Genomic DNA, 14,950 nt, shown 5'->3' with positions numbered 1-14,950 from the left:
TAACATATCGTCAGTTCTGTTTTCAGGAAGTCTTTTCAACAGAAAGTGCTATATTTGGTTTCCACAGATCAAGTACTAAATGCCATGAATAACCGAACACCACCAACTGGGATATTTTCTGATCGCTCGAAGGGTTTTGACTGAGAGAATCATGAAATTCTTCTAGATAAGTTTAAGCGTAGTGGTATGAGTAGGACAGTACACAAACGGTTTAATTCATATTTAAATGGAAGAATGCAGAAGGTTGAAATTAACAGTACAAATACTCTGCAAAAATTAGCAGAGTCCTGTAACTGGGGAGGTATGAAGAATGGTGTACCACTGAGGTCAGTTTTGGGTTATTTATTGTTCTTAATATACAATTAATGACTTTCCACTCTATATTCATGAAGATGTAAAGCTAGTTCTATTTGCTGTAGATACAAGTATAGTAGTCACACCTAACAAACAGGAATTATCTGAGAAAATTGAAGATGATGTCTTTGAGAAAATTATTAGGTGGTTCTCTGCAAATCGACACTCACTAAAGTTTGAGAAAACACGGTATATACAGTTCTGTACCTTAGATGACATAACACCATTGACAAATATAGACTTTCAAAACAAGTCTGTTGCTAAGGAAGAACATTCAAAATTTTTGAGTGTGTGGAATGATTAGAAATTGAATTCGAAGAAACATGTTGATGATCTGCTGAATTCACACCTACTTATGCTATTAGGGTTATTGCAACTTTGGCGATAAAAATATCAGTAAATTAGTCTACTGCGCCTATATTCATTCACTGCTTTCATATGGCATCATATTTAATGGTAATTCATCATTAAGAGAAAAACTATTCATTGCACAAAAGTGTGTAATCTGAATAATAATAGAAAACCACCCAAGATCACTTTGCAGACACTTATTTAAGAAACTGTGGATATTCACAGTACCATCAGAACACATATATTCACTTATGAAATTTGTTATTAATAATCGATCCTAGTTCTAAAATAATAGCAAAGTACATAGCTACAACACTAGAAGAAAGGCTGAACTTCACTATTGTGGGTTAAATCTGACTTTAGCATCGAAAGGGGTGAATTTTGCTGCCACAAAAGTCTTTGGTCATTTAACAACTAGCGTTTAAAGTATGGCAGACAGCCAACCAACATTCAAAAACAAATTAAAAGAATTTCTGAATGAAACTCCTTCTACTAAATAAATGTGAAGTAGTAACTGTAAAAAAAAATCATATTGTGTAAAAAACTTATTACAAATTGAGATGTTCCACATCATTACAGAATGTCGAATTCTTGATCTATGGAACAAGTATTAATGTAATGTAATGCTCTACTGCTCTACTGCCTTACTATTTCTCTACAAACCTATCCGTTTGTCTTCTACTGTATTCCTTTCCCCAGTTTCAGTATATCTTTGTGTAATGCTCCCTTCGAAACTCTCAACAATGCTTCTTTCATTATTTCTGGTGTCATCCCCTTAATTTCCTATGGTTTTGCAATCTCTTCAGTTTTAGTTAGTAATTCATAAGGAATAAATCGTGGTCAGCCTTCACATCTGGTTCTGATATCACCCTCCCACCATCATTTAGTCAATATTAAAGTTTCTGGTGTCTTCAAGCCTCTTGGACATGTGCAACATTCTGTAGTGTCCTGTGAGTGGATCCGGATGGTAGCTGATACTGTCTATAGTAGTGGAGTGGCCTGATGCCTGAGGATACAAGGCGGAAATATTTTCAGACAGGGAAACTCGGTGGGAAAATAACTAAGACTCAATGAGCGTGTAAGAAACAAAATTTTCTGTCAGGTGTGTTAGTATGTGCCTCATGAACTTTTACTTTATTTACATTTTTCCTTTGCAAGCAGTTCTCTTCCTTCATTTATACTTATGTATTTTACCATACACATTCACTTCTTCAGTTCACCATCAATCCTGTAAAATATTTATCCTATGGACACAATTAATCACATATTCCTTTCAACATGACTCTTTATATCCACGTACGCAATTTCTTTACTATGCATACTTTTGAACAAAGCATCTCGCTTACTATACACACATGATAATCTTCTACTTATCGAGGACTATATACGTCACCACTTTCTCACAAACACTTTATGAATACACCATTTGTAATACACATATTTGCACAAAACAAATCTTTTATAAGAAATACATGATGGTTTCTATTTCTTTTAATTCTTGTTTGCACAAAGCAACCTTTATGGTAAACACATCATGATCTCTTTTTTGTCACAAACAATATCATTTTATCATGAACACTTCACGAATATGCTACTTCTTTTAATGCATACATTTGAACAAAGCAACTATTATCATAATGTCTTTTCTTGTCAAGTTTCCCTCGAATTTCAGCTCGCTCCAACTGAACATACAGTTCACCATGGAAGTGGAAGAAGATGGTATCTTACCATTCCTGGATGTCACGGTTAGAAGAAAAGTAGACGTTACACTGGGACATAGTGCCTACTGCAAAGCAACTCACACACAGTTATATTTACAGGCCACAAGCTGCCCAACGCAGCACTGTCTTATGCTCTTTGGTATGTAGACCACATGTGGTCTCAGATACCGACAGTCTGCCTGGTGAGCTACAGTAGCTAAGAACGGTGTTCCAACAAGACAGCTATTTTGACAGACAGATACGCCATGCATTCCGTTCCAAGCAGGGATGTTAATGAAGATGCGGAAGCACACATTGCAACTGCGTTTTTGCCCTATTTTGGTGATATATCTTTAAGAATAGAAAAATCCTCAAGAGACACGACACGTAGTGTGTTTGTCGACCACCAGCAAAACTGAGGAATTTGTTGCGTTCAATCAAAGAAAATTCTGGCTTTAGGATACATGGCGTTTACAAGAGACCATGCTAATGTGGAAAATCTTGTATTGGGCAGACATGCGGAACCGTGCAAGAGCGTTGTGTTGAACACAGTCGTCATACACGCCTGGGCCAACCTGATACATCAGTTTTCAAGAAGAGTCGTCGAGCAGATGCGCAAAACTATAGCCTTATATCTCTGACATCGATCTGTTGCAGAATTTTACAACATGTTTTTTGCTCGCGTATCATATCATTTCTGGAAACCCAAAATCTACTCTGTAGGAATCAACATGGAATCCAGAAACAGCGATCGAGTGAGACCCAACTCGCTTTATTTGTTCACGAGACCCAGAAAATATTAGATACAGGATCCCAGGTAGATGCCATTTTCCTCGACTTCCGGAAGGCGTTAGATACAGTTCCGCGCTGTTGCCTTATAAACAAAGTAAGAGCCTACGGAATATCAGACCAGCTGTGTGGCTGGATTGAAGAGTTTTTAGCAAACAGAACGCAGCATGTTGTTATCAATGGAGAGACGTCTACAGACGTTAGAATAACCTCTGGCGTGCCACAGGGGAGTGTTATGGGAACATTGCTTTTTACAATATATATCAATGACCTAGTAGATAGTGTCGGAAGTTCCATGCGGCTTTTCGTGGATGATGCTGTAGTATACAGAGAAGTTGCAGCATTAGAAAATTGCAGCGAAATGCAGGAAGATCTGCAGCGGATAGGCACTTGGTGCAGTGAATGGCAACGGACCCTTAACATAGACAAATGTAATGTATTGCGAATACATAGAAAGAAGGATCCTTTATTGTATGATTATATGACAGCGGAACAAACACTGGTAGCAGTTACTTCTGTAAAATATCTGGAGTATGCGTACGGAACGATTTGAAATGGAATGATCATATAAAATTAATTGTTGGTAAGGCGGGTACCAGGTTGAGATTCATTGGGAGAGTGCTTAGAAAATGTAGTCCATCAACAAAGGAGGTGGCTTACAAAACACTCGTTCGACCTATACTCGAGTATTGCTCATCAGTGTGGGATCCGTACCAGATCGGGTTGACGGAGGAGATAGAGAACATCCAAAGAAGAGCGGCGCGTTTCGTCACAGGGTTATTTGGTAAGTGTGATAGCGTCACGGAGATGTTTAGCAAACTCAAGTGACAGACTCTGCAAGAGAGGCGCTCTGCATCGCGGTGTAGCTTGCTGTCCAGGTTGCGAGAGGGTGCGTTTGTGGATGACGTATCGAATATATTGCTTCCCCCTACTTATACCTCCCGAGGAGATCACGAATGTAAAATTAGAGAGATTCGAGCGCGCACGGAGGCTTTCCGGAAGTCGTTCTTCCCGCGAACGATACGCGACTGGAACAGGAAAGGGAGGTAATGACAATGGCACGTAAAGTGCCCTCCGCCACACACCGTCGGGTGGCTTGCGGAGTATAAATGTAGACGTAGATGTAGATGATAGCGGAGCATTGCCTGGACACTGAGTATCCTATGTCTAAGGAGAAGACTGAAATTCTATCCCCAGCGTCATCTTCCTGGGAGTGGGTTCTTAGGGAGGCCGTACATATCCGTAAGGCGGGCAAGCTTATCAACTGGATGCAGGCATCCATCTAAGCGCCACCTGGAATCCAGCAATGACTGCCATTGGATTAAAATAGAAGAAACAGGAACTTACGATTCATGACTCTACACAACGCACTGCTCAGATTTAACTTAGCCTTAAACCACAGAAGCGTCAGACAGCACAGTCGTAGCCTAGAGCGCATGTTTAAACTGGCTGTACTATAGCACTTAAACTTACGTTAAAGTACGTTTAAGGTACAATAGTAAACGATGATATTGACAGAGCCAAAGATGAAATTGCTAAAACAGCATCTACCACCCCGTTAAGACGTTGAACAGTTGTATCGACGAAACATGGTGGAATTTGCACAATATGATATGGCGACAAACGCGCGAAGTGCGTTTGCGACAGATCGGTCGGGAAAGCCTGAAAAGGTCAAATCTCTACAACATTTAATCTGTCGAGAAATACACAGAATCACATTCAGAATTACTATACTTAACCCTACGTAACTCCAAATGGGCACACAACTTAATGAAAACCCACTAAAAACAGTCCAAAATGTCATTCTACAACTCGTCCAATTTATGAACTGCTGCATTTAAGTCATCTGTCTTTTTCACATGCTCATCAAGTAAATTCAAAGTGCATTCAATTATATTCCTGTTTTCTTGGTTAACAATATACTTATACATGTATACATTTTCAAGCTTGGAACTACATCAATATTTGTCATGTTTCTTCTAATAATAATTTCTGCTTATATCAGTTATTGGGCAACATATCCTCTACACTTATCCAGAAATTTCAGTTTGCCTTACCACAAATAACTACATCAGTGGGTTCACTATCACTGCATAACAATGTAACACCTGTCCGACAGGGGAAAGCAAATTATTATTTGTGGGCATTTCAATGTTGATTCACTGAAAGGGTGTAATACGAAGAATGACGTGGAAGTCTTACTCGGTTCTTTCAATTTGACATCTGTCATTGATTTTCCTACTCGGGTAGTAATGGACATCAGCACATTGGTAGATAACAGTTTTATAGACCAAGATAAGCTTAAAAACATAAATCTTGTCCTGTTGAGAATGGACTTACTGATCATGGTGCTCAGCTAGTTAAAGTATATGACATAGCTAGATTCAGTAATTCAAAACTATCCTCCAAAGTTGTGCATTCAATTAATGACTCAACAATTAGAAATTTCCGGGAAAATCTTCCGCAGTTACACTGGGATGAGGTGTACAAGGGACCCGATGCTAATTTAAAATATAACTTATTTCGTGATACATTTGTAAGAGAATATGAAAACTGTTTCCCCAAGAAAGTAGTTAAATCTAATTATAAGAAACCATGCAAAAGCCTTGGTTTACTAAAGTAATAAAAATATCTTGTAACCACAAAAGGGAACTGTATCTAACAACAAGAAAGAGTAATGACCCAGAAACAGCCAAATATTATAAAAACTACTGTGCTACATTAAGAAAGGTTATTAAAAAGTCCAGAAGCATGTGCTTCATGTCTGAGATTAATACCTCTGGTAACAAAATCAAAACAACTTGGAATATTATTTCAAGGGAGACAGGGCAAACAAGTGTACGGGATGACAGCATTACCATCAAAGCGAATGGAAACTTGGCAAACAACAAGTTGGAAGTCGAAAACATTTTGAATAATCACTTTTTAAATGGTGTAGAGAAAATAGGATCTAAATGTTCATTAGAAGAAGCAAGGCAGTAAATGGAAGAGGCCTTATCCATACAATTTGATACAACTGAAATTCCACCCACCTCTCCTGAAATTAGGAAGATAATAAACTCTCTCAAGAATAAAATCTCACATGGAATTGATGGCATTTCCAGCAGGATAATAAAAGGTTGTTCCCAAATGTAATAGCTCTCTGAAGCAGGGTATTTTCCCAGATAGACTGAAGTATGCCATTGTTAAACCATTGCATAAAAAAGGGGATACGTCTGATGTCAACAACTACCACCCAATCTCTCTTCTGACTGCCTTATCCAAAATTCCTGAAAAAGTAATGTATTGTGCAGTAGCTTCACACCTTTGTAAAAATAAAGTTTTAACATAAGCCGGCCGAAATGGCCGAACGGCTCTAGGCGCTACAGTCTGGAACCGCGCGACCGCTACGGTCGCAGGTTCGAATCCTGCCTCGGGCATGGACGTGTGTGGTGTCCTTAGGTTAGTTAGGTTTAAGTAGTTCTAAGTTCTAGGGGACTGATGACCACAGCAGTTTAGTCCCGTAGTGCTCACAGCCATTTTTTTAACAAAATGTCAGTTTGGTTTCTAGAAAGATTTTTCAACGGAAAATGCTATATATACTTTCACTAATGAAATATTAGATGCTCTGAGTAACCGGAAGTCACCCATTGGGATTTTTTGTGATCTCTCAAAGGTTTTTGATTGTGTAAATCATGGGATACTTCTAGATAAGTTCAAGTACTGTGGTATGTATGGGACAGCGCTCAAATTGTTTAAATCATACCTAACTGGAAGAGTGCAGAAAGCTGAAATAAGCAGTTCACATAATATGCAAAAATCTGGTGATTTTTTAAACTGGGGAACAATCAAGAATGGGATGCCGCAAGGTTCGGTCGTGGGTCCTCAGCTGTTTTTAATATATATTAATGACTTGCCATTCTATATTCATGAAGATGTGAAGCTGCTGCTTTTTGCCGATGGTGCAAGTATAGCTATCACACCCAACAGACATGAATTAACTAATGAAATTTTGAACATGTTTTTCAGAAAATCATTAAGTGGTTCTCTGCAAATGGGCTCTCATTAAACTTTGACAAAACACAGTATATACAGTTCCATACAGTAAATGGAATCACACCATTAATAAATATAGACTTCGATCAGAAATCGGTAGCTAAGGTAGAATATTCAAAATTTCTAGGTGTATGCATTGATGAGGGGTTGAACGGGAAAAACACACTGAAGATCTGCTGAAACGTTTGTGTTCAGCTACTTATGCTATTAGGGTTTATTGCTAATTTGGGCGATATACGTCTCAGTAATTTAGCTTACCACGCCTATTTTCATTCTCTGCTTTCTTATGGCATCATATTCTGGGGTAACTCATCATTGAGTATAAGAGTGTTCATTGCACAAAGGCGTGTAATCACAATAATTGCTGAAGCTCATCGAAGATCATCCTGCAGACACTTATTTAAAGAGCTAGGGATCTTCACTGTAGCCTCACAACATATATATTCACTTACGAAATTTGTTATTAACAATCTGAACGAATTCAAAAGTAATAGCAGTGTACATGGCTACAACACTAAGAGAAATGATGATCTTCACTGCTCAAGGTTAAATCTAACTTTGGCTCAGAAGGGGATAAATTGTGCTGCCACAAGTCTTTGGTCACTTACCTTCCTTTTATTAACCTGACACATTCCACATCATTACGAAGTGTCGTAGTCATGATCTATGGAACAAGTACTAATCTAATCTAATCATCTTCTGGTACTACAAATAACCACTCATTACCCCTTATCTGCTTCCAGATTCTTTCATTTATCACTAAACACTTCCGAGTAAAATCTTTGGGTGTCTGTGTAACAGACTGTAAAATCTTTGCTTCGCACATCTTGTGATCGTATGGAGACAAAAGAACAAACGTTTGCTTCTATACTCTGTGACTTTGTTCTGTCTTTTTTTCATAGTAACTGGTCATTACTCAGCTTTACATATTGTTTTTATCATCATCTATTAATAGTATTTCCATCTCTGAGGTTATATATATAAATAAATGTATCCTTGCACAGACTTCAACAGGAAGTGGCCATATTTAATAAGTTTCAAAGGCACTGCTGTCTGCAACGGGAATATTTATTGTGCAACTTAAAATATTACCAGCAATGAAGACATCAAGATCTATTACTTTAAGCAGTGAATATCGTTTATTGACCAAACATCCCATTGGGAATCTCTTATGTTTAATGTCGTCTTTTATTAGTTCCAAATATTTGACTCCTTGCACAGGATTACTTCTATGCGGTTCCAGAATACCTTTCTGCACATTTACAATTGCTGTATTCAGCAAATCATACTCCCAATCAAGGTCGTTAAAGACAAACGGAAGCTGAATTAGCTGCTCATTAATGGTTATCAATATAACAGCTTTCTGTTAGTTTCTAACAGCGCAATTCTTGGACTGTATTACATGCTGACAGAGCCTTTTACTTCTCGCTATGGAAGGTAATGTCCGATTGAAACTTGTTAGCGTCGTTTTTTCTATTGTGAATGCTCTCTCGTTAACCACAACAGCTGTTTTTGTTGTCCCTCTAACATATCAATCTTTGCCTTAAAATAAGAGGCATCATCTTCGCCTAGAGTTCCAGATAATGTCTTACTGATTTCCCCATCAAAATTCAGTAGTCAACGTCTTATCATTCTTCTTCCTTGGCAAACTAATTCTACACTTAGTCTTCGAGATAAATCAATTTTATCTATCTGCAATTGAGATATTGTCAGTTCGACGTATGCAACATGTTTGTATGATACTTTATTACATCACGATATATATCGTGCACGTAAAGTCCGGGAACACTTTCACTTATTTACTGCCCGCATCTCGTGGTCGTGCGGTAGCGTTCTCGCATCACACGCCCGGGTTCCCGGGTTCGATTCCCGGCGGGGTCAGGGATTTTTTCTGCCTCGTGATGGCTGGGTGTTGTGTGATGTCCTTAGGTTAGTTAGGTTTAAGTAGTTCTAAGTACTAGGGGACTGATGACCATAGATGTTAAGTCCCATAGTGCTCAGAGCCATTTGAACTTATTTACTGCACAAGAATTAAACATTGTATGGATGTCATACATGTAGCATTTTGAACAGAAATTCTGAAGCCTTTTTTTACAAACATTCGACATGGGAACCTTGAGTGACCTGGCAGACGTCAATACGGTAATCGATTTCTTACCATACCCGTCCCAGCATGTAATCGTCGACTGTCGCAGTCGCTTCCCGTGTTCTCCGCCGGAGCTCTGCTACATCACGTGGTAGAGGCGGTACATACACCAGATCTTTAATGTGTCCCCACAGAAAAAAGTCACACGGAGTGAGATCTGGTGATCGGGGCGGCAATTTCATGAAACAGCTGTCCCCTTCTGTAGCACGGCCGATCCGTCGATGCGGCAGCTCCGTTTTCAGATACCTACGAACTTCACGATGAAAATGGGATGAAGCCCCATCCTGCTGAAAGATGAACGGAGAGTCCGATTGCATTTGAGGCATCAGCCATTGCTAAACACCCGTTGAACAGCTGTAGCACACTTGTTGTCGAACTCCAACACACAGAAAGCTCACTCCGCACCTGAACTCGCCATGTTTGCGGCTAGCGCTGACTATCGGCAAATCACTAAACTACACTGTGGCGATAAACATGAAAAAAAGAAAACTTTCAGGGTTTCTCTTCAAAATGACACACACACATATAAATATATATATATATATATATATATATATATATATATATATATATATATATATATATATATGCAGTAAAACTTATGCAAAACCGTCGTATAAGTTAGTATACACTAGTGAACATTATACAGACACAATTCACTTCTCTGTACAAGCTTGTGCAAACCAAAACTAAAGTAAATCATATTTGTAGAGAGTAACCCCTGCTGTACCTGGCACGTCCAATAGTCGCTGCGGCTATGGTAATATTGAAAATTAACTGTATAGGTAAGGTATCAAATGAAGAGCTATCAGAATGAATGCATGAAGAAAGATCTTTGGGCCCACATACCAGGATAAGGGGTAGAAAAATCATACGTCTGTTATGGCATCCATTAATACACTCCTGGAAATGGAAAAAAGAACACATTGACACCGGTGTGTCAGACCCACCATACTTGCTCCGGACACTGCGAGAGGGCTGTACAAGCAATGATCACACGCACGGCACAGCGGACACACCAGGAACCCCGGTGTTGGCCGTCGAATGGCGCTAGCTGCGCAGCATTTGTGCACCGCCGCCGTCAGTTTCAGCCAGTTTGCCGTGGCATACGGAGCTCCATCGCAGTCTTTAACACGGGTAGCATGCCGCGACAGCGTGGACGTGAACCGTATGTGCAGTTGACGGACTTTGAGCGAGAGCGTATAGTGGGCATGCGGGAGGCCGGGTGGACGTACCGCCGAATTGCTCAACACGAGGGGCGTGAGGTCTCCACAGTACATCGATGTTGTCGCCAGTGGTCGGCGGAAGGTGCACGTGCCCGTCGACCTGGGACCGGACCGCAGCGACGCACGGATGCACGTCAAGACCGTAGGATCCTACGCAGTGCCGTAGGGGACCGCACCGCCACTTCCCAGCAAATTAGGGACACTGTTGCTCCTGGGGTATCGGCGAGGACCATTCGCAACCGTCTCCATGAAGCTGGGCTACGGTCCCGCACACCGTTAGGCCGTCTTCCGCTCACGCCCCAACATCGTGCAGCCCGCCTCCAGTGGTGTCGCGACAGGCGTGAATGGAGGGACGAATGGAGACGTGTCGTCTTCAGCGATGAGAGTCGCTTCTGCCTTGGTGCCAATGATGGTCGTATGCGTGTTTGGCGCCGTGCAGGTGAGCGCCACAATCAGGACTGCATACGACCGAGGTACACAGGGCCAACACCCGGCATCATGGTGTGGGGAGCGATCTCCTACACTGGCCGTACACCACTGGTGATCGTCGAGGGGACACTGAATAGTGCACGGTACATCCAAACCGTCATCGAACCCATCGTTCTACCATTCCTAGACCGGCAAGGGAACTTGCTGTTCCAACAGGACAATGCACGTCCGCATGTATCCCGTGCCACCCAACGTGCTCTAGAAGGTGTAAGTCAACTACCCTGGCCAGCAAGATCTCCGGATCTGTCCCCCATTGAGCATGTTTGGGACTGGATGAAGCGTCGTCTCACGCGGTCTGCACGTCCAGCACGAACGCTGGTCCAACTGAGGCGCCAGGTGGAAATGGCATGGCAAGCCGTTCCACAGGACTACATCCAGCATTTCTACGATCGTCTCCATGGGAGAATAGCAGCCTGCATTGCTGCGAAAGGTGGATATACACTGTACTAGTGCCGACATTGTGCATGCTCTGTTGCCTGTGTCTATGTGCCTGTGGTTCTGTCAGTGTGATCATGTGATGTATCTGACCCCAGGAATGTGTCAATAAAGTTTCCCCTTCCTGGGACAATGAATTCACGGTGTTCTTATTTCAATTTCCAGGAGTATAGTTAATAGGCCACTGTGTGGAGATACACAGGAGTCGAAGTGAAGGGACAGCTGAAGACTAGGACATGCTAGCCCAGAGGTCAGTAACCTGAAAGTATACAACATACGTAAATATAGAAACATAATTTGCATACAAGCGTAAGTATCCTTTCTCTGGAGGAGTACAGCTGTTACTGACAACAGGGTATGATTTACTGTCTGTATGTGATGCCTACTGAAGTATAAATATTCCATTATCTAAATCATCTATATTGCGGTAACAATGGCTGTAGTTAATTTCAAGACCTGTAGTTTCTGTACCTGTTGATTCTCGGTGTGCAGGTACCGAGAGAACGCCCGGCGCCTGTCCCGCATCTTCAACGACCGCCCGATGAAGCCGCTGGACGAGGCTGTCTACTGGACAGAGTACGTGATCAGGCACCAGGGGGCACCACACCTCAGGTCCGCGGCGCTCGACCTCGCCTGGTACCAGTACTTGCTGCTAGATGTCGTCGCGGCGCTGCTCGCCGCAGCACTGCTGGCTCTCCTCGTCACCAGAGCAGCTTTCAGTGCGGGACTGCGGCTACTGAAGCGGACTGATGGCGGATCCAAAGCTAAGAGGACTAGTAGCAAGTCCACCAAGAGAGACTGATGGTTGTCTTATTTTTTATATGTTGTATGTAAGTAATACGAACACTTCCCAGTCAACCTAATAAAACCCGTTTATGCAAATATAGGATCTAACAATGATTAATCAACTCACGACTGTAAAATCTCGCCCACTTGTTATCCCTGATGATCCACCCACCCACTTAAGCAACACTGATGCCTTCAATCATGATCCACAGCCAATTTTTGCAGCCATTCATACCCTACATATAGACAGCATCTGAAGGCAATGCAGTCAAAATTTCCTTCATCACCAAATATTCTTAAGCCATTCATGCCATTGGCAAAAACACAGAATACTGTCTCTTTCACTATCATGACTCGACAGAATAATTATGCACTCTGTAACACTGCTGATTTTTTATTGCCAAATGTATGAAAGTAGCCTAAACTTAGTGTTTATTGTCGTGTCTAATGGCTAGTGATAACTGACCTGATGACAGAGGTGTCTCAATAGTATTAGGACTCCATACGACTGTTGATTGAATTATAGGTTGCATCACAGTTAGAGACATTGTGACGTTTTCAAAACAGAGAGAAATATATTCCTTTTGCACACCAAATAAGAAGCACTTAAAATTTACCCACTCTTAATCTCCACATACACCAGACAAATTCAAGTATTAATTGTTACACGCCATTCTGATAATACATACACCTGTCCAACGGTGTGATCCAGTCAACATACCGTCCAACAGTAGGCAGCGTGTTTGATCCAAACACTGCTGTAACTTTCGTTTATATTCTGCTCTACAACTCTCTTTTATATTCATGCTAAAACAGACAGTACATTTCCTCGCCCGTTCGTGTAATTATTACTCTTCACTTACGGTTTACTCACGGTAACTGGTTATTTGTTCAACTGTTGTTTTCGTCATTGCCTCATTGATTTCTCTCCCGCCATTTTAACAACTGAGCAACAACATTAAAGACACAGTCCTGTCGGTTCTTAGATTTCTATAATGGATTTTTGCGTACATTCGTTACATGTACGAGTTCACAATAACGCTGAATAAGGGATCAAGGACCCCTTACAACTCTTTCACCCTTGTGATGATCCCATGGGTTAGGCGGTCTATGAGACCACGCTACCGTTCCGCTCACTATCCAGCTACATGTCAGCGGATGTGTCACGATGTGCGGAGAGGTCCCTTTCTGCCAGTGTTTTGGAGAGACACCGTAGTGTTACAGTGTTACTCCTGGTATCATGGATTGAGGGGGGGGGGGGGGACACCTGGTATGACTTTAGGCGCCACGCCTCGTAGTCATTGAGGTACTCTGACTGCACAGTGATGCATCACGGACACCCTGCCTCCTCATGTTTCACGTCACATGCTGCAGTATGACGGTACCACTTTTCAACAGGTCAGTGGTCATCCAAACATGGAGCCTACCTTTACAACCTATCTGTGTGATTTTTGGACAACATGGTTTTGGAGAGAAGCAGCGATTAGTATGATTAGATAGTTTCCTGCCGTTATGTAGACAGTGAAACGTCCCCTTAGAAAACTTAATGAATTACTATGCAGATAAACCTCTTACATTATTTGATTTTCAAACAGCTGAGCAGAACTGAACGTACTCAGACATTTCGCTCTTTACATATTCTGATCAACACTAAACTGACACACAATATTTTTAGCGCAATGCAATCTGAGTTTCAATAATCCCTACAAATAATGCCGCTGACTAACAGTAACCTATACCTTTCACAAATCACTTACCTCACAAAAATCTTCGTTACTCGAACTACTGCAGGACAGCGAGCGCCACTACTACCAGCTAAATAAAAGATTCAAACTGCTGAAGGCACTAACTACTGATAGGCATAGTTAGCAAATGAAAGATTTTGACAGAGAACAAACAATGTATTTACCTTAAAAGTGTTCAAAAGTCATAATATATGTAGCAGTTCATGACATCCAGTCTTACAAATTTACTGTGTCTCTGATGGACACACGTCCAGATCATCCGCTCTCAAAACTCCGCCATTTCTCTCCCCACATCCACCACTGCTGGCGGCTCACCTCCAACTGCTCAACGCTACTCGCTGTTAACAGCCAACTGCCCAACCCTACAGTGGCGAATATTACTCCAACAATACAAACCAACCACAGCCTTCACACAGCACAGTCAGTGATTTTCGTATAGAGCGCTACATTGCGTTACCAACATATAAACCTAAACAACCTACTTACAACAGGAGTGACACCACCAGCAGTCGACCAATGGTGTAAACGCCCAGAAGGTGACCCCTACGTCGGGTTGAAACCGGTTGGCGGTATTATAACAATAATAAATTCGATTAAGACTGTTGTTGAATTATTGACTATCTGTGTGAGGCTGAGGTACATCCGTGGCCAGTAAGGTCCCCGGGTCTGCTAGAACATGTGTGGGACTAGCTTGGACCTCAATTCTGTCCCAGTGTCTCTGTCGAGGATATCAAGGGCTAGTTATAATAGTTGTGGGACAGCTCGCTCCAGTAGAGGATACAAGGGTTGTATGACATCCTACCAACTGAATCACTGCATGCAACTTGGACGGAGAGGTTGGAACATCATACTGACACCTTGCTAATACCGCCAAGATCTTTGTAAATTTGAATC

At 41.5% G+C, this 14,950-nt stretch overlaps 1 protein-coding gene across 21 annotated transcripts in view; it reads left to right on the top strand.

Annotated features, from left to right (window-relative positions):
* Nucleotides 1–14,950, top strand: part of LOC126203013 (UDP-glycosyltransferase UGT5-like) — a 972,471-nt gene that overhangs the window by 695,995 nt on the left and 261,526 nt on the right. For 5 of the 21 annotated variants that reach the window (XM_049937251.1, XM_049937244.1, XM_049937233.1 and 2 more), the window contains one exon: nucleotides 12,018–12,407. The exons of 11 other annotated variants lie outside the window; for them this stretch is intronic. In XM_049937251.1, the coding sequence (XP_049793208.1) occupies nucleotides 12,018–12,327 (310 nt within the window). In that variant the 3' untranslated portion in view covers nucleotides 12,328–12,407. Of the gene's footprint in view, nucleotides 1–12,017; nucleotides 12,408–14,950 lie in introns of those variants that run through there. 5 more of the 21 variants (XM_049937236.1, XM_049937235.1, XM_049937240.1 and 2 more) reach the window with 2 other exon arrangements.

The sequence above is a fragment of the Schistocerca nitens genome, chromosome 9 (genome assembly GCF_023898315.1).
Source record: "Schistocerca nitens isolate TAMUIC-IGC-003100 chromosome 9, iqSchNite1.1, whole genome shotgun sequence".
NCBI lineage: Eukaryota > Metazoa > Arthropoda > Insecta > Orthoptera > Acrididae > Schistocerca > Schistocerca nitens.
Note: the sequence above shows the minus strand (reverse complement) of the source record. Positions and strands in the feature narration are given on the sequence as shown.